The sequence below is a fragment of the Peromyscus eremicus genome, chromosome 23 (assembly GCF_949786415.1).
Source record: "Peromyscus eremicus chromosome 23, PerEre_H2_v1, whole genome shotgun sequence".
Lineage (NCBI taxonomy): Eukaryota > Metazoa > Chordata > Mammalia > Rodentia > Cricetidae > Peromyscus > Peromyscus eremicus.
Window position 1 is genome coordinate 8,818,514 of NC_081438.1, and position 20,280 is coordinate 8,838,793.

At 45.5% G+C, this 20,280-nt stretch overlaps 1 protein-coding gene across 2 annotated transcripts in view; it reads left to right on the forward strand.

Annotated features, from left to right (window-relative positions):
* Positions 1-20,280, forward strand: part of Med13l (mediator complex subunit 13L) — a 227,150-nt gene that overhangs the window by 158,439 nt on the left and 48,431 nt on the right. For both annotated transcript variants that reach the window (XM_059249610.1, XM_059249611.1), the window contains exons 5-7: positions 16,085-16,230; positions 19,116-19,310; positions 19,556-19,744. In XM_059249610.1, coding sequence (XP_059105593.1) covers positions 16,085-16,230; positions 19,116-19,310; positions 19,556-19,744 — 530 coding nt within the window. The remainder of the gene's footprint in view (positions 1-16,084; positions 16,231-19,115; positions 19,311-19,555; positions 19,745-20,280) is intronic.

A 20,280-nucleotide genomic window follows, 5' to 3' on the forward strand; every position in this document is an offset into this window, starting at 1 on the left:
TTGCCTGTGTATGTATACCACTCGTGTGCAGGGCTGCAGAGGTGTTGGATCCCCTAGCACTCGAGTTATAGAAGGTGCTGAGTTGCCATGTGGGTGTTGGGAACAGAACTCGGGTCCGGGCAGCACCCACTTTTACTCTCTGGCCATCTCACCAGCTTTTGTAGTGTTCTGTGGAAGCTGGTCTGTCACTGTCCTTTGAGCTTCTGGCTTGGCCCTAGCATTTAGACAATCTTCCCTGCCCTGTATGTTGTCTCACTGACTCACCTTGGATGTGTTGTGTCAGGGACTGCTCCCAGGGGCTGCACACACTCTAAGTACACCCTCCCTGGGGCTGGAGAGATGACTCAGCAGTTAAGAACACTGGTTGTTCTTCCAGAGGTCCTGAGTTCAATTCCCAGCAACTACATGGTGGCTCACAACCATCTTTAAAGAGATCTGGCGCTCTCTTCTGGCCTGCAGGGACACACGCAGGCAGAACACTGTATACATAATAAATCTTAAAAAAAAAAAAAAGTACAACCTCCCCTACTGAGCACATAGCCTGACTGCTGGCAATGTGCTCTGCTCACCCATGGTGCTCGCAGTGAGTCAGAACATTAGCATTTCCCTCTTGGGATTCACTGTCTGAGAGGCTCCCAGCATGTGAGTGGGGTACCCCTAAACTAAGCCATAGAGGTTGTTGTTCGCTTATTTATTCATTGCTTTGCATTTCACTCCTTATAGATCACATAGGAGTTTTGCAGTGATTTGTAGGGACTCTTCCTGTCTCTGTGTCTGCACTTGACCCCTGTAAGTCTTGCATAACATTTGACAGATTCTTCTAAAGGGAAAACCAGACAGAGGAGAATAAACCCATGTTATTCACATACACTTAGTACAGTCACCAGGAAACCACACAAAACCTGTTTTGTGGCTGGTAGCTTGTTGGCTGTGATGACTTCATATCAGGATGAGATCATGGTTTCCATCATGAAATTTGGTTCACTTGTTTGATCTTGATTAGTGGTGTTGGGTTTTATTGAAATTAGAAACAGACAAATATTTCTTTGCTGTGATCTTGGGAGGATTAGTGTTTCTACCCATCATTGTTTGTAAGCCATAGTTGTTGACCAGATTCTCACATTGTCATAAGTCACATGTCCAGAGAAATGGTCTTTCAGTGACAGCTCTTGTAGTCAGACTCTGAGTCTCAGTCTTTGGATACACTGATGCTCCAGAGAGCAGTCACCTCACAGCTCCCCTGCTCTGCACTCACTCTCCCTGGTGTCATAGAGCTTGTCAGCACTGTGGGGTTTCTTCCCCAGGTGGCAGGGCTCTCCACATGGACAGACTCTATGTCTTTTCTACATAGAAATTTACTTGGTTAAATTAAAAAATAAAAGGACAGCACTTAATCAGATAACATGCTTTATTTTGTTTTGAAATCTCTGACCCTACATCAGGCCTTGGTAAAGAAGGTGTAGCCACCTGGGTACAAAGTTGCCTGCTCTCGTGCTGATGGAGAGCCAGGCACAAAATAGGAAGCTGCCTCCTTTTTTAGCTCCTCACATGGAGAATGGCATTTCCAGGAGCGCTGTCATTCTGAGTCTCGTGAACTCGATGCAGTACGTGGCAAGTTTGTCCAAACAAAGTAGTCTTAAATGTGGGCATCTGTTTTGCATGCAGTAGTTAGGCTCTGTAGATTACCCATGGACGTCACGTGGAATTAACCCTATCAATTAGACTTTGGAGTCGTTCAAGTAAAAGGACACAGTCTTGTGGCAAAGTGCCACACACATGCCACTTGGAATAAAATATATGCCTTTCTGTTACTCCTCCCGCCCACTGTCTGAGCATCACGTCACTCTGCTTTAAGTGGGGATGGGAGGAAGGGCTCTGCAAATAGAATATCAAGTGAGGACAGTAGTTTTGTTCCTGGATGTATATTTTATACAAAGCCAAAATAAGCGCGCGCGCACACACACACACACACACACACACACACACACACACACACACATCCCGCCATGAAAAGGCAGCTGAAGGATGCGCCATTGGCTTCATGTTGAGTTGGCCTGGTTTAATTAAGTAAACCGTTAGCATTTAGGCGTCTGTACTGGCCTGCCCTTAGCATCCTGAGAGGATATAGCTCAGCTGCAGCCACTAAGAGCATCTCCTGTGCACATTCACTGTGTTGCCTTATAAAAGGCAGGCCTTGCCCACCTCTTGTCTCTTTTTCTTCCTTCGCTCTCATCCCCAGGGACTGGTCTCTGCCCCTTCTCTGCCCTCCCTTCAATAAACCTCCCACGAGGACCCTGTTGGGTGGTGTGACTCCTTCCCACCGTTTTTAAAACACAGCAGACACGATGGCACAGACACTGTGTGCTTACATGGTTTAGTGCGTCCGCTGGTTCTGTGTGAGACTTCTGATAATGTATTCTGTTTCCAAATGGGGTTAATGTGCCACATAGGGTTAACTCTACTCTCTCCCTAAAAACATCAAATGGGAAGCAGCATGTAAAAGCTAAGTTATTCGGAGAGGATCAGTGACTGATTTAAATATAAAAGGATTAATTGGTCCCTGAACCAGACTATTAAACTACTGTGATCTTGACTGAAAATGGAACAATTACAAATGCATTGCAAAGAATAAATTATTAACCCTTTTCTTCTGCGTTGCTTTTTGTGGTTTTAAGTACTACACTCTGTTGCATGCTTGTTTGATGCAGAGGGGTTTGATGTGGGTACTGATGGGATAGGATGCAGGACAGAACATCACTAAGTTCAAGGGAGATGGGGGAATGCCCACAGACTGGGCTTTCCAGGAACTCTGTCTGCGTAGAAGTCAACTGCTACTGAATGAGAATCTGAAGTTCTTATTCTGTGGGACATTGTTAAAGAGGACCAGGGAGTGAATGGAGCCCTTTATCCCTTGCATAACTACATTGAGGGTTCTGCTCTGGAGGAGAAGTGGTGTAAGGACACCATAGCCACAGAAACAAAACAACCTCATTAGTTCTAAGCAAACAGTATTGCCTTTTCTGATTCTGTCTCACAGGTAGGCACTTGAGCTAGGCATGTGCTTCTTTTTGAGGCATCTTGCTCTTTTCTCCTTTGCAGGGAGAGAAAGCATGTTTGCCCACTTTGTGTTGGGATTCTTGTGTGCCTTGCTCTTCCATGGTGGTCTGGGTGACAGACAAGTGGTCGTTTCATTGGTGTTTGAAACCCAGGTCTTGTGTGGGTTTACCAATAATGTCACTCCCAGGTTTCAGAATGGAGCCTCCAGATGGTTCCCTTTGCCTTGCCTCATCATCTTGTCATAGGTGTTAGCTGTCAGCGTGCCCGCCTCTACCGCTGCTCCTAGGGACTCTATTAAATCAAGCACAGTAGAGAACTAACTGGCCCGGAAGGGTCTTCAGGGTCATCCCTTCCTCTGTCTGCCTTCACAGTGTGCTGCTTTTCCCTGGGAAGAACCCGGGGGCACAGGGGGCAGGGAGGTTAGTCTTGGCTGTGTGTTTTCTGTAGTGTCTGTATCCTCACTGGGGCTTGAACTCCCTGGTGTCCCCTGGGGTATTGAGTATGTAAAAGAGAGGACAGAATGGATTGCATTCCAGTGATAACTGTGGTGTGCTCTGCTTCACATCCTGTGGACTTGAGGATGGGTTATACATTAAGTGATAGTTTAAAAACTCATTTCCCTTAGATGACTCATCTCTTGGTTAAATATATACACTTCTTTCAGTTGTCACATTGGTTGGTTTTAAGCTCTTTGGTCATTTAAAAAAAATCATGTCCCCGATTACTTCATATGCTTCTGGCTATGGCATGCAGAATCAAACTGGACATGCCAAGGTAGAGTTGGAGCAGACATAATGCCTCAGAGTGATTTTTAACACTTTCTGCCCCAGCCAGACTGATATATGGGACACATGTTCTTAAGTAACTCTACATGTAGTTTTTCTGAGGCCCCCAAGAGCACCTCTCCAGCTGTCAGGGTCCTCCGGCTGTCCTTTAGGGGAGTTGTAAGCTCACACAAGCTGTGGTTGAACTTTAGGCTTGTTACCTGCGTTTACCTGTGTTGAACAGTTTTCTTCTAAGTTGATGTTGTTTCATTTAGCCTAAAATTCAGTAATGAAAGAGTCACGTGGGACCCAGGAAAGGGCTCAGTTAGCAACATGCCTGCTGCCAAGGCAGGAAGACCTGACTGAGCTCAGGTCCTTGTCCTCATATGATTCTGAGTAGAATACTCTGCATGTAACCACAGGGTTTGGGCTGTGGAGACAGGTCAGTCCTTAGAGCACAGTGGCCAGCCAGCCTAGCTGAATTGATGAGCTCTGGGTTCAGTGAGAGACCGTGTCTCAAAAAAATAATGGATGAGCAATTGAATAAGACACCTGATGTCAAATTCTGGCTTTTTTTTTTTTTTTTTTTTTTTTGGTTTTTCGAGACAGGGTTTCTCTGTGTAGCTTTTTTGCGCCTTTCCTGGATCTCGCTCTGTAGACCAGGCTGGCCTCGAACTAACAGAGATCCGCCTGACTCTGCCTCCCGAGTGCTGGGGAATTCTGGCTTCTATATGCACCTATGTACATATATACCCACATGCACCTGGATGCACATACACTCACATGTACACACTGACATGCTCATATACTAACATGCACACATAGGTGTGGTCGATCACTTGATTCAGGTTTTTTTTTTAAGACATTGTATCTTGAAAATTCCAGCAAACATCGTCTTTGTTCATCTCTGACTCTGGCATCATTAGCATCAGGTCCTTTTCTGTTTTCTTTTTTTCTTTTTCTTTTTTTTTTTTTTTAATTGAGACCAGGTTTCTCTATGTAGCCCTGGTTGTCCTGGAACTCAGAGATCTGCCTGCCTCTGCCTCCCGAATGCTGGGACTAAAAGCATGTGCCAACACTGCCTGGCATCAGGTCCGATTTTAAATGGGACGTCATGTGGCTAGTTGCTGAGGTCACCCATTGATCCACCTTCTATTGTGCTTTTAACTGTTATTGGATTGGGACAGAATGGTCTTCTCCTTCCCGAGCAGTTCGGTTACTGAGGTTTTGCACACTAGAGGGATGGGATTCAGGTGGTCTCTAGTGCAGGTACTGCCAGTTGCTTGGTGAAATCTGGCAAGCTTGTGACATCTCTGGAAATGGCCAGGTTGTGCTGTTCTTAGCACTTAGCAGTCAAGAGGGAATATCTGAACTTAATATAAGTGACTGGTGGGATGCCCTCAGCTATTGCTATTATTAATAAAGCTGGTGGGTATGAGTGCTGATTCCAAAATGGTGTTGATTCAGATGCTTTGATTTCAGCAGTGTTTTGTAATTGCATTGTTTTCAATTATGGCCAATTTTACTTTGTAGAAAAATAATCTTTAAAGACAGATACCTGAATGGAGTAGTCTGGTTTGACTAAGTTTAGTGAATTTCAAATGGAATTGTGTGCACAGGATGGAGAAATCGTCTGCTGCAATAACAGAGATAATTAAGGGGAAAATGTATCTCACTTCTTCTCTCTGCCCACTGGAGGGGCAATGTTGACCCTTAAGGGTCCCATGCCATCCTACTGAGACGCACTAAGTTCTTCTTCTCTGTCTCCTTTTGAGACCAAGGGAGGAGCTCAATCTATGCTATGGCTTCTCTTTGCTCTGCTCCTCAGGGTTCATGCTCCTCACCTGGCTTCCAGTGTGGCTCAAAGCGGCAGTTCTTGATGCTGGTGTCTTTCCTTGACCGCATTCCTTAATTCCATATTCATGTGTCTGACTTTTCAATGATGTTACAGCTGCCGTGTCCTGCCCGCCTCTTTTGGAGGTACATCACCCGGGCCCTGCCTGCCTGCCTGCTGCTGCTGCCACCTAGCAGTGCCATTCTCTCTTGTGGCATGCCATCGTACCTCCTGGCTGCTCTGCCTGTTTCTCTTCTTACCTTGCACAATGCTGTTGAGAAGGATAACCTTTGCCGAATGTGGATGAGACCATGGCAGTTCCTCAGATTTTAGGCCAGAGTGTTGAGAATAAAAGTCACCCCCATGCCATTGTTTACACTGTGACAGTCTTAGAGTGTGTGCACTTGCCCAGCTCTGTCGTCCCATTTTTACCCTTTCCTGCCAGTTTCTAAGATCCTGTTTCCGAAAAGCATTCAACATGGCTCTGTATGAAGGTCTCTGGACTGCCTTGCCTGCCTCTGCCTCTTCCTAATGCTCTCTTGCTGCTGTCCACTGTCCCTCTGAACTCTCCAGTATGTCATCTTGGTTTGTTCATGTCATAATCCCCTCCCTCTACTGCACATGGGCACTGATTTTCTGAATGCCTTTGCTCTGGCTCTACTTCCTCCCTAGACTGCAACTCCTACAAGCCAGGACTGTGGGCTTCTGGCAGTGTAGGCCCCTGGGCAGTGTCTGCACGCTGGCACTCAGGATGCATACTGGTGGGATGAACTAGAAGTTGCCTGAGCTACAGGAAATCTTTGGTTAGAGCCTATTTTCTGAAAACACTTTGCAGGACAGTACTCTCAAAAGTTTAAATGTTAATCATTTTAAGCATTCTCCTTTTTTGTTTTGTAGCAACTAGATACTGATTGTGTGTGTGTGTGTATAAATGAATACTGCCGTACATTCACTTTCTAGGTTGGTATGCCTAAGGGATTGCATGTTTCCTGTTTCTTTACTTCAATGCTGATGTTGTCTGTGTGTTGAATAACTGTCCTTTAGTCAGCTCTGTCCCCAACATTCCTTTTTTCTTTTTTCTCAGTTGAATTTTCCCTCCCTATGAAAAACTTCACGAGCTACAAATCAGCCACTGTTTTGAGCATTGAGCACTTGCAATGTGTAGCAGTCTTTGGCCTTCTGACACTGTTACTCTGCCGAAGGAAAGAAAGTACCTTGTTTATCTCTGGTGGTTTTAGCTGATACAGCTACGTTATGGATGAGAGAATATCATGGGCACTGCTGCCCGCTAAAGCTAGAGGAAGCCATGTGACTGGTGCAGCCGTCTGGCACTGGAAGAGTGTGGGAGAGAAATGTTTGGTGATGATAGCACACTACCAAATAAGTGTCTGCTCCTGTTTTATTTTCCTTTTGCTGGAAAACTGTGGCCTCCTTTGAGTACTGGTGAGGGAGATTTTGCAGCATTGCTGAGTATGAGGCCCTGTTCTCTGGCAGGCAAATGCCGGCTGTTAGAACACTTTTAAAGGACTTGCTACACCACACTGAGTGTCAGCTACTAGCTAGCTCGGAGAGATCTCAGAAGGCAGAAAGTGCATCCTAGCATTTTTGCTTTCTTTCTCTGTTGCAAGTAATGTATTTAGAAACCTAACCAGTATCATTACTTTGAATAGGGACGGAAAGTAATCTCATGATATTGTATTGGTTCATATATACACTGGCTTCCACTAAGTAAATGATAGAAAATAGTAGTCAAATGAGGGGTTCTCTGGATCCTTCCCTCGTCATTTTCATGCTTCCTCTGATTCTCAGAGTACCTGAGAAAGCCGATGCATAGTCTGAGGCTGAAGAAGTAGATGAGGTCATCTGAGCAGAAGGGACAGTGGGACGGATAGGAGAGCAGTGTAGAGAAACCCCTGCTAGGGAAGCAGAGGTCCCCATGTAGCTGGTCTCGTTAGGTTTCTTTTGTGTGGTGGTTGGCTGTGCGGTGGCTTCCTGCTTGCTGTTGTTCACCTGAGTGATGGCAGCATCTTGCAGCTCCCATCTGCTTTGGCTTTCTTGGCAGATCACCTGCGCTGCTTGCTGGGTGTGCGAGTCGAGGCAGATGTCAGAGGCCTGAGCTCCACCCTGGCTGCCACTTAGACTCCCCGTGAGTGTCAGAACCTGTCATAAGGGTAGGGTGTTTTTGAAAACTGTAAGCACACATTTTATGATTTTCAAATATTCTATAAAATAGATCTTGTAACTTGGCATACACGTACACTCTAGTAGTGGGGTGCCATGCAGGCAGGCAGCCAGACCTGCAAAGCCTTACCTGTTGGTCCTTAATAATGCATAAGGCATTGGCGTTGAGTGAGGAGCGGTAATGAGAAGTATCTTTGGTTCCTTGTGACAGTCTTTCTCTCCTTTCTTCTTTTCATAGTGACCCAGAAACTTCGGAGAGTCACTGCTTTAGACTTCTGGGGGGAAATCTAAGCTTGTGCATCTATTTATTTGTTCTTTGGACATGTTGCCACTTTGAAGCTCTGACTGACCTGGAACTCACTGTGTAGACCAGACTGGCTTCAAACTCATAAAGCCACCTGTCCACCTCCTGAGCACTGGAATTAAATAGCTAGTGTTAGCCACCAGGCCTCTAAGCGTGACTATGAGGCTCTATGACAAATGTCACTTCAGGGTGTATGTTCTCCCATTGAATATTTAATGAGCTGTTTAGAGACTGTGGACAGGTAATCTGGCCTAGTGGTAACCTCTGGAGAAATTCGAATTCAGAACTTTGGTAAGTCTTGTTGGATTCTGTGTGCCAACGTCTGTTGATAAGCACACGGTACTGACGAGAGCAGACCTTGTACCTTTTTTGCTGTCTTAAAAACAGTCTTATATTGCTTTGCCCATCAAACTCTTGCAACCATTGGACCAAAGACAATTGAGTTATAGCCCTGTTACGTGAGGCCCCAGGTAGGAAACTTCGTCCTTTAGGCCACTATGACACTGCCCTTGCTTTGACACAGATGTGTGCTGCTCTAGTGCCAGTCCAGGAGCCCTGCAGTCTCAGAGAACTGATATGCCACCAAAGGGACAGTTTCTTGCTTAGGAACAGCTTAGCACTACAGATAGGATGGTAGAAAGAAAGCTCATTTTGCACGTGTGTGTGTGTGTGTGTGTGTGTGTGTGTGTGTGTGTGTGTTATGTGAATTAACAATGTCCATGAGACCTCACTGTATTAGAACAATGTACTTGGGAACCTTTTTAGTGGAGTAATTCTTTATTGAATTCCAATGGTGATTTAAGAGTTATAGTTCTGCACCATCTCTCATAACAAAAGCATTTGCCCTTGGGGCCTCTGAGGTGATTCAGTAGCAGAGGCTCTTCCTGCCAAGCCTGAGGATCTGAGTTTGAGCCCAGGCCCGGGAGGGGGGGAGGGAGCTGCCTCCTGCTTGTTGTCTTCCATGTGAGTTGTGGTGTTACTGCGGGCACACACACAGATACAATTAATTTTACAATTTAAGAAAAATAAATATGCATGGTGACATTTTCATTGCCTTATTACAGGAAGAGGTAAGAGTTACTAAGGCCATCTCAGACTTGTGTGGAGTAATGTGCCCCGGCACTGCCCTCCAATAAAGGCAAGGCCTGACAGCAAGAGACACCGGAAGCAAAGGGGGCCACCTTTCTCAGGGAGACCATAAAGTACCAATGAGGACTATAGACTGAGGCAGCTCAGAAAATTCCCAAATGATCAGTCGATTACGCAGAAAGCATTTAGATAAAATTACCTGCATGCAGTCTACACTGTGACTCTGTTACCGCAACACTTTACACTGTAAGAAGAATAGGGGTTTATTAATATTCATAGTGCATTGTGTAAGCACATGGAATAGCTGCATTCTGAAAATCAGTGCAAGATGTGAAAATACCCTTGAAAAATACTGCAAGAGTGAAATGATCGTGAGTGCTGCACTTTTCTCCTTTACAATTCTGCATCTCCTTCCCAGATGCCTCAGCTGCAAGGCAGGCCAGTCCCTCGTGCTTTTTAAGTAAACAATATTCAAAGGTGCCTTTTTGGTTAAAAAACAAAATTTACTTTAATAGGAAATCTTAAAAAAAAAACCTCTTTCAAGGTAGACTTGGCTATCTTACACCGCACTGTACTCAAGCAGCTTGGTTTGTATTTTGTTTTGTGTTTTGTTTTGTTTTAGTTTCTCACTAAGTAACTCAGGCTAGTCTGAAACTCACCCAAAGTCCAGGCTGACCTCAGTGTGCCATGCCCCCCCCCCATACCTGCCCCCACGCTTTGTAAGCATTACATTTACTTCTGTGGAGGTCAGAGGGCAGCAGCTGAGCTGCTGAGCTGAGCAGCTGAGCTCCTTTCCTTGCTGAGCTGCTTCCCAGCTGTCTGCCTTCAACTCTTACCTCCTGCCTTAGCCTCAAATGTCAGCCCGAACGCTCTGCTCCTGAGCAGCCTTTTCCGTAAGTGACAAGAACTCAAGCAAAGACCTGGTCCTCGGGCATGAGGGAAGGGCTAGACAGATGTTTTTCCTATCATTTATAAAATATTGTATTGTCTATCACTGAATTAAACTCAGATCTGAACTCTAAACCTAGAGCTGGGTGTGGTAGCACAGGCTTGTAATCCCAGCTATTCTGGAAACTCCAGTAGGAAGATGGCAGGTCCAAAAGCCAGCCTGGGCTGAAAAGCCCTGGGATGTGGTTGCAGAAGAGCATGTGTACAGCACACCACAACACTGGGCTCCACTCCTGGCGCTGCGCACCCCAGACTGTCCTCCAGCAAGGAAGGGGTTTGTTTTCATCCGATGCTTAGACTCCATCTCTCCTAGTGGGTCCATTCATCCAGGGCTTCCACCCTCCAGCCGTCTTCCTTCCTAGGGCTCACTGAGGTCGCAAGGGTCTGCTGTAGTCTTGCACACTGCCATCCTGTAAACTCCCTGTAGAAAAGAGCCATGTTTCATGTCCTCATCTCCCGACAGGGAGTTGTCCACAGCACTAGTGCTTTGACTGGACGGCCACGTGTTCTAGTTCCATGTGGGGACTCCCTGAAAGAACAGCTGGTGCAGCAGTGGACATGTGTAAAGAGGGAAGTCAATTGTGGGAGGGGCGGGCGGGTAAATGTCATCACCAGCTATTCCAAACCGTGTTTCCTATTAAAGCATCTTTTCCAAAAGTTTGCATATATTTAACTCTAGAACTCTAGCTGTCTTAGTGTCCTAGAAAAATGGTAGAAAGTTTTAGAAGAAAAGCAAACATTTTAGAGAAAAATATCACAAACAAATTAAATATTTATTTAGTTTCTGCCCATATCAAGCCCATCTAAGTACAGCCCATGACAAGTGTGACCTGCTCAAAACTCACTCAGATAGATGGGACATCTCAAAATGGAGGCCCTGTGGTTGGGGCACACAGAAATACTGGACCAAAATGGAAAAGATGAAGAGTAGAAGGACAGATGTTTCTTCTACAAAAGAGCAGCAGAGCTGACCCCAGGTGTGATGCCTTGTGGCACCAGCAGTGAGCACACAGCCCAGGAGTGTGCAGTGGGCCTGGAGCTGGAGAGGAGGCTGGGTGGTGGAGTGCCAGGCTTCCTTTTCATCCTCCTGCTGGGGAGGAGGGGACCTGCTGAGCTAGTGAGCACCTGAGTGGATGGGTTTCCTGACACCATTCCCTCGGTATTTACACACCTGTGCACTGGTCCCTCTGAGACAGGTGAGCGTGTTATTTAAACCACTGATCTCTAGGGACACACTGCAGTGTATAGAGGGGTGAGGGCTTTAGAGACACACGGCCCCATTTACCCAGGAGTCCTTTGAAACAAACCGTTTTGAGGGCAGCTCCTTTGCAGCTTGGAATAAAGCGAAGCTCTGAGGGCAGGGCCCGGCTGCACATGAAGTTTAGCGCCTACGTTGAAAACAGTTCAAGAAATTGTCTCAATAGCATCAAGGCACTTAAAATGACATTTGATGAACAATTCCAGGTAATTATTACATTTCTTGCTTTTACTTTTCCAACATGACACAACTTTTATTTTCTTAAAACAGATGGAAAATACAAAGAACAAACCTTATGAGGACTTTGTTATTATGAGCTCTTCCCGGTGGTCATTGTTTTTCTTGAATGAGACTTAAAAAATAAAGCTCAGGGATCCAAGAGGTAGCTCAGTGGTCCAGAGAGCTCACTGCACAACCTTGAAGACCTGAGGTGGGGTTCCAGCAGCAAAAGAATAAGCTGGTGTGGTCTTATACTCAGTTGTAACCCCAGTGTGTGTTGGGTGTGTGTGTGTGGGGGGCAGACAGGAGGATGGACAGGTGGGGCTTGCTAGCTGCCAGCCTAGCTGAAAAACACGAGATCCAGCTTTGGAGGGAGAACAGAGAACAGTGTGTAATGGAGGGTAAACAACACTCCCCTCTGTTCACCGTGCACACGTAGGTGTACATACGCCTTTAATCCCAGCACTTGGGAGGCAGAGCCAGGTGGATCTCTGTGAGTTCGAGGCCAGCCTGGGCTACAGAGTGAGATCCAGGACAGACACCAAAACTACACAGAGAAACCCTGTCTGGAAAAACAAAACAAGCAAACAAAAAAAGAAACAGAACTAAAATGGTAACTGAGTCACGCAGATGAGACCTCTCCTCCCCACCATCGTTCCTGTCTGCTGCCCTCCTTCCTTGTTTCCTTTTCTCGCCTGCTCCCTTCTTCCTCTCTTCTCACCTTCTTGGAGCTTGTTAGGAATACCAACCCACTGAAGAGCAGAGAGATGGCTCCAAAGTTCATCTTTTTTAAAGATGTGTTTATGTTTGCCTTATGTGCACTGGTGTTTTGCCATGGGTGTTGGGTCCCCTGGAACTGGAGTTACAGACAGTTGTGAGCTGCCATGTGGGTGCTGGGAATTGAACCTGGGTCCTCTGGAAGAGCAGCCAGTGATCTTAACCACTGAGCCAGCTCTCCAGCCCTAAAGCTAATCTTGTTGCTCTTTGGTTTGGTTCCAAGCTCCTACACAGAGGCTTACAACCCTGCTACTCCAAACTCCAGGGATCAGTACCTTCTTCTGGTCTCCTCGGACCCATGCGCATACATAGTGTGCATAAACTCATGTAGGCAAACACACATAAAACAAATAAAAGAGAATGTTCAACCCTAAAATACTTCCGTATACATCATGTGCATCATGTGTATTGGTACAGTCCTGTTTTCACTGTTGACTTACAAATCTGATCTCATGTTACATACATAATACACCAGATGGTAGGGATCCAAGTGAACGGCCATGTTTGCATGAGCTAGCTAATGGGAACAGCACTGATTTCAAGCCTGATTACAGCTGTGCCTCTGTGAATGCCTTATAACCCAGATAGTCTCACCCTGTCCTCTCTGGAGGACAGTGCCTGGATTGTACTGGAGTGCCTGAGAGAAGTACAGAGACTGCCGTGTCTGTGAGTCTTTGGAGACAAGGGTGAGTGGGCAATAGCACACCAGTGGATTATGACTTGGATTAACTGATGAAATGACAGACTTTTGTCAGTGCGGCCCTTCCTACCATTTTAGCAGGGCCGTGACCAAATTCTCAGAATGTTGTATATGGCATCTGGGTCACTGGCAATCATCAGAGCCAAATGGGACAGAATGAAGTGTCATGGACAATGATATATATATACAACAGGAACTAGAGGCAGGACCTGTCTGATCTTACCTCAGTTGCTTTCTGTGTGACATACGGCCAGCATCCACAGATAGAATTGCCTTTCACTCAGCTCACGGCTAGGCTCTAAGTGTGTTGTCCCACGGGAATTTTATGGCAGTATAAGCAAACTATGTGTGCATGTACTTCCCCGCTTTCAATTGGTAGAATCCAGTACACTATTCACACTATTTCGAAACCTGGTTCTCGCTCCTAACAGTTTCCCCTGAGTGTGCCTGAGTCTGTCTGAGCATCTAAGCAGTGGCAGAGCGGAGCCTCTGGAGGCAGCCGTCTGCGCTTACCATGGCTCCGCAGATGACAGAAGTCCTCAGAGATGCAGTGAGCTGCCAGCAGAGCTCAGCCACTGTCACTTCAGGATCCCCCCCACACACACACACACACACACACTTTGTTCTTGTTCTTACACTTTTCTTGCCTTATTTTAATCCTCTTTTCTAAAAAGACATTTTGCTTTTAAAGTAGTCAATGGTAAAAGTAAGTGATTGATTCAGTTCTTTTTCTTTTTTAATTCATGCCTCTCCATTCTTTGTAGGGTATGTGAGAAATGCAAATGAATACTGTTTGACATTCACCTAACAGTTCTTTTTAGTCAGCTAACGTTTTACAAACATACATCACCTCTCTGCTATTTTGCACACACTAAACCTTTTGTTGAGTCAAGTGCTTTGCCTTTTTAAAAAAGTCTCCTCTTTGGCTCTTCACACCGTTCCTCCGTGTACAGTTTGCAAACTCCGCTCTGCTCTCACCACATCTGCTCCTTGTTTTGTTCCCCCTCGCTTGCCTTTGCGTTCTGCTTCTGAGCTGCTCTGTTCACATCCCTCTCCCTGGAGGGCTGCATTGGAGTTTGGACTGTACTTGCTTCTGTGCTTGCGTGTAGCATGGCTTTCATTCCTGTACTTCTCTTCTCATCTCTCCTAGGGTGACGACCACCAGCCCATTAACTCTGCACACATGCTTTGCACTTAGTGGCTGGTAACTGGTCACCTTCATTTTTGTGCAGAGTTGGTAGCAGAGCTGTACTGCACACCCATGATTCCCGACAGTTTTTATAAACTATGGTCCACTGAGAATGGTGGGTGCGTACACAGGATGAGTCAGGCCAGCCTCTTGGCTGAAAGAGAGCCAGTCCACAGTCAGTAAAACTATGTTTTGGCTCTGTTGTGTGCTAGATATGGTTCATGTTTCGAATTACCATTTTTGTAAAGGACAGCCTATATTTACAATTGTTTTATGTCTGTATGGCTTTAAACATGTTCTTTTTTGTGAACTTGAAATTTAGATGTATGATTATCAATAAGCCTTTAAGTGTTTTTTTTTTTTAAATTCTCCCCAAATAAGCCACATTTTTGTAGTGTCATGTTGAACATTTACTTCCAAGACCAAATGCATCCATCCTTTGACCAAACTTCATATTCTTGGTAAAGCACAAAACGCCGCTTTGCAAGAACAAGATCATCAGCCAGGGACATGTGTGCTTCCCCTGTGGTAATGATGGGCTTAGCTCGTTTTCTGTAAAGTCATTGTGATTTTATACTAGAAACAAGATTTCAGGGGTTTATTTTTTTGAGGAGTGTTTTGAATATGCCCTGTAATATTTCAAAGACATGGTGAACAGGAGCTGCTTTCCAGAGGTGGCTGCGTTAGTGGCATGATACTGGTTTTTAGGTAAATGTTCTTGGGAGAGCTTTGAGAAATGAGGGTATAACTGGTGCTAGCTCAGGGCCAAAGTTAGCAACTTAGAAAGAATATGCCACTGTAGTAAGTTTTCCCTCCACGACACTTTGTTTTTAAAAGTCAGTTTTTTTCTCATTGTGTGTGAAATGGAGAAGTGGATTGTTTCAGCAGAATTTTATGACCTGAGATAATATAAGTGAGACATAGTGGCACACACCTGTGGTCCCAGCTACTTGTGAGGCTGAGGCAGGAGGATTTTAAGTTCAAGGCTAGTCTGAGCAACATAGCAGGACCTCATGTCAATAAGTAAGTACACAAAGAAATGGAATGTAAATTGTAAAACTAGGTTCTGTTTTACCCTAATATCCTGTGGCGACTGCATCATCAAGTCATGGTATAAGCACAGCTCCCTCCATTCCTGCTTTGTTGTTCTTCTGAAGTAGTCTCCACTTGTAGTCCAAGCTGCCCCAGGACCTGGATATAGCTTCCTGCCTCAGACTCCCATGTGTGTGCTCGGATGACAGGCTTATGCCAGCCTGTCACTAAAGTTACTAAGCCAGTAACTCTGACCCTATAGTAGTGCTGTAAGCTGTAAATGTGACATTTTTATTATATTGTACCCCAAATAAGCAAAACCATTTTGTTGTCTCTGAAATGGGATAAAATCTTAACTCCATTGCTTTTTGAACTTGTTCATAATCCACTTTTCCAAAGTAATTTGTAAAAACTTCGTTTCCTCCTTTATTGCCCTAACAGGGTTTTGAGTGTTTGCTGTTCAGGAGGCCTGGGGGGTGCTCCTGTCTCTAGCAGACAAGGGAGCTTCATGTGCCCATAAGGGACATTCTGCAGATCACCTGTGCGGGTTAGGAACTAACACCTGTTTGTATCATGGCAGCACCATCAACTGAGGCTGCTGTTTGTCTCTCGCAGGTGAGAGGTAGCTTGGCTCGGTGGTCAGGAGGGCAGAGCCATGCACGCGTGCCCAGGTGCTGCCCGGCACTGCTTCCTGCCAAACATGAAACAAGTCTCTGGTTCTTTTTCTTTCAGTGAGCATTTGTCCTGTGCTTTCACATTCTTTCTTCACGGAGAAAGTAACGTGTGCACGAGTGTGGAGATTGCTCAGCACCAGCCAATCTATTTGATCAGCGAGGAGCATTTACACATGGCGCAGTCTTCACCTGCACCATTTCAAGGTCAGTCAGAGGCTTGCTCTTTCCCTGCACCAGCAGCACCACCAAATGGGTAGCTGCCTTGCCCAGTGGGCTGTTGTGGGGTGGGGTGGGAATGTTGTGAGGAGGGCTCGGTATAGTAGGAGGGGCTTGAATGGGTGATTGAAAGATAAGCATGATCAGTTAATGACAGAAAAGACCCACTCCTATTTCTCAGGTGAACACATGTATGACATATGACATATAAAGCTGTGTAAGTCTCTTCAGAACAAAGTAAGATTGACAAGCATTGAAGGCCATGGTCCCTGGGCCACTGGACGCAGAAGCCAAAGGGCTGTCATTGTGTCTGCTGTTCTGCAGTGAGATAACTGACAGAGATGGCCGCTTGCCAGTGATAACTGACTTTCCAGAGTCTACACTAGTTTACAGTTTCTTCAGTGATGTTAGTGTCGGTATTCTTTTCTTTTAATTACACACTGTGGATAAGTATCTAGCTATAACTTGACTTTATACACTGGTATCTTCATCATTTATTATCTTCATCATCTTGCTGTCCCGAAATAACTGTCTTTTTGATTTCACTAAGCATTCTAAATATGTATCTTAATCTTAGGAATTCAGGATTTTCTGTGGATAATAGTTTTTAACTGTTAAAAACTATGAAAGGGCTCATTCTAATTTATCATTTCTAGAGATGTCTGGATGAAAAGGTATGACATGCAGAATATAATTAGCCCCTCCCCATACGTTCTGATTTATTAAAGAAATAATAAAGATCAGTCCACCTTAAGTGGGGAATGTAAGTTCACCTTAAGTGGGGAGAAGCCTTGAGTTTTTTTTAACCTGGTTCTAAGTCTTACCAAGAGACACCCCTGCCACCATTCTTCATCATCATTTACATCTCATTAAACCATACACTTGAGACAGCTGGGTGGTCTTTAATCCCAGCACTTGGGAGGCAGAGCTAGGCAGATCTCTGTGAGTTTGAGGCCAGCCTGGTCTACAGAATGAGATCCAGGACAGGCACCAAAACTACACAGAGAAACCCTGTCTCGAAAAACAAAGAGGGGGAAAAACTATAAAATTTATACAAAATTTAAAACAACCCAATTCTCAAAATTGTACTGTTTATTTGAAAATTTGGAGGACCACCTCACGTCATCTTCAATATTATCACTCAGAATAGAAGAATGTATGATGACATCAAGGTCACAGCAGAAGATAAGTCATTTTCTAACCATGGGAGTTAGGAGAGGTAGTATTAGGAATATAGGTCCCCAGAGTTGAGGCATTTTAAGTGACTGTCCCTCTTCCCTCGTGCGCTCGCTCCATCATTCAACTGCTTGGAAAAAATGACTGGGTGACTGTGGCACACTTAGAAATTGTCTTTATGAAGTTCAGCAATATGGGCAAAGAGGAAACACCAAGAGAGAAATTCTTTAAAGTTTTAAAAGATGACCCCCCAAAAATGACACCCCAAGCCAGGTGTGGTGGCACATGCTGGTAATCCCAGCTTTGGGAGATGGATGGAGGTAGGAGGGAGAGGAATTCCAGATCCAGCTCAGCTACATATTGAGTGAAGTCTAACTTGGCTATGTGAGATTTGTCTCAAAAAGCCAAAAGGTGTGTGTGTGGGGGGGTGGCTCAGTCAGTAAAGTGCTTGCTGCACAGGCATCAGGGCTGGAGTTGATTTCTAGCATCGGGGAAGAGCTGGGTGTGACAGACTACATCCCCAGCTCTGGGGTGCCGAGCACGGCTGGTTCCTGGAGCTTGCTGGCCAACAGCTAGTCTAGCCGGATCAGGAGGAGACCTTGTCTCTCAAAGTAATGATGGAGATGTAGTAAGGGGTCTTAGCGGGTGAGTCTATCCCTGGGACCCATGCAATAGAGGAGAGAACAAACACCTTTGTCACCTCCATATTTGAACATATGAATTAACTTAGAAGACAGAACTGTGGAGAGGAAGACTTCTGACATTGTCTCTGGTGTCCAGGATCATGGGCACACACAGGTGTACACACAAGGCTGCACACATACATGCAGTGCATACGAAAAGCCAAAGGGGAGGGGGTACTTCCTACCCATGGACACACACAGGTATACATGTAAGGTTGCACATGTACATGCAGTGCATACACAAAGCCAAGGGGGAAAGGGGTACTTCCACTCAAGGGCACACACGTGTATACACACAAGGCTGCACGTGTACATGCAGTGTATACGCAAAGCCAGGGTCGGGGGGATGCTTCCCACTACTTGAATTTTCTGAGTCTCCTGGAAAGGATTATTTGGGAGACCTGTTCACAGAGTCATAGTGTAAATACCATGATGACTGCCGTTTGTTTCTGACTCCACCAGAACAGAACTGTTGTCAGCTCCATACTGGAGTTGAACGTGAGAGTGTTTATCACAGACCCCCTTGAACAGTCACACTGAACTCACAAGTAAGCTGTACGCTTCAGGCTCTGTGCATTAAGACCCGCCATCAGGAGCTTTATTGTTGTTAAGGTATCATATATTCTATACATCCTCTATTATTCTTTGATTATGACATACATAGTGGGTCTCAGGATCTCCATCAGTGTTCAAGTGCCAGACAGCCTGGGTATCCATGCCAAATGTGGTGTTCATGTTGAACAGCCATTATTGCATAGACAGGCATGGATTTAGTGTGCAGATGGTTGATATCATATATATTGATAGAATTGAAAGTGTAATGCTATCCCTACTTGATTTCCTCCAAAAATGGATGTAATTAAAATGCACATAAATAATTCTAAAATAAACTTAAAAACCACACTGTGAAAGACTATAGGATATAAAACAAAGGACATGAAGTAGTGCTCTGTTTTAACCTAAAATGACCAAATGTGTAGGATTATATGTAATAATTATTTCTCCTTTTCTTAGTACTGGTGAGTCCTTATGGCTTAAATGGCACGCTAACAGGGCATGCATACAAGATGTCAGACCCAGCCACCCGTAAGCTGATTGAGGAATGGCAGTACTTCTACCCAATGGTGCTGAGGAAGAAGGAGGAATCCCGAGAGGAAGCTGAGCTGGGATATGACGATGACTTCCCTGTAGCAGTTGAAGTCATTGTTGGTAAGAAAGCCTTTACGTGAAGAACTTTATTCTAGCTCCATGGTTAATTTAAAGAGATGACCACTCAGATAGACTCTTCAGATTGTCGCGTCTGTGCCCTGTGCTCCATGTGCTGTCATGGTGACACAGTTCAGGCAGGTGTGCTCATGGTGTACTTTCTTCTTCTGTTGACCTGCTCACTGTGACAGTGGACTTGAGTGTGCAGACACTCTCTCAGGCCTGCTCTTTGCTCTCTTTCCTCACAGGTGGTGTCCGGATGGTCTACCCGTCAGCTTTTGTGTTGATCTCTCAGAATGACATCCCGGTTCCTCAGAGTGCTGCCAGTGTCGGAGGCCAGGTCCCAGTGGCGCAGCAGGGGCTTGGTAGTGTGAAAGACCCCAGTAACTGTGGGATGCCTCTGACACCTCCCACTTCTCCAGAGCAGGTGGTTCTAGGTGAGTGCAGCCGAGCATGCTCCTGGGAAGAATTCCTAGAGCTTCAGCAGCATGGCAGACTTCCTGCTGAACATGGTGGAGACCGGAGAAGAGCAGAATGTGTGGGTCTCAGAGTTGGACCTGTGCCATCTGAGTCTCTACTCTAAGAACAGTGTTGGCTTCTGCACACGCACTTCCCCAGTATGCTTATAACCACGTTTCTACCCTAGGACAGGAAACTCTATGTGGGTTGATTTGTTTCTGTTTGTTTTAAACAAACGGCAAATACTGTGTTAGCTTTGTTTGTGTCATGTGACCTAACACCTGAGAGAAGCACTTCGGGAGAACGGGATTGTCTGGTTCCACTTGTACAGGGTCAGTTCTCCACTGCTGGCCTGCATTCATTCTGACAGCATTATGGTGAGACTTTGTTGGATAAGAAGTGAAAGGAACGTAGAGCAAGTGGCCAGGGCCAGATTGTAGTCCCAAGGACACACCCTCAGTCTTCCATTTCCCCCAGCCAGGTCCCACCTGCTACCTGTCACCACCTCCCAGTG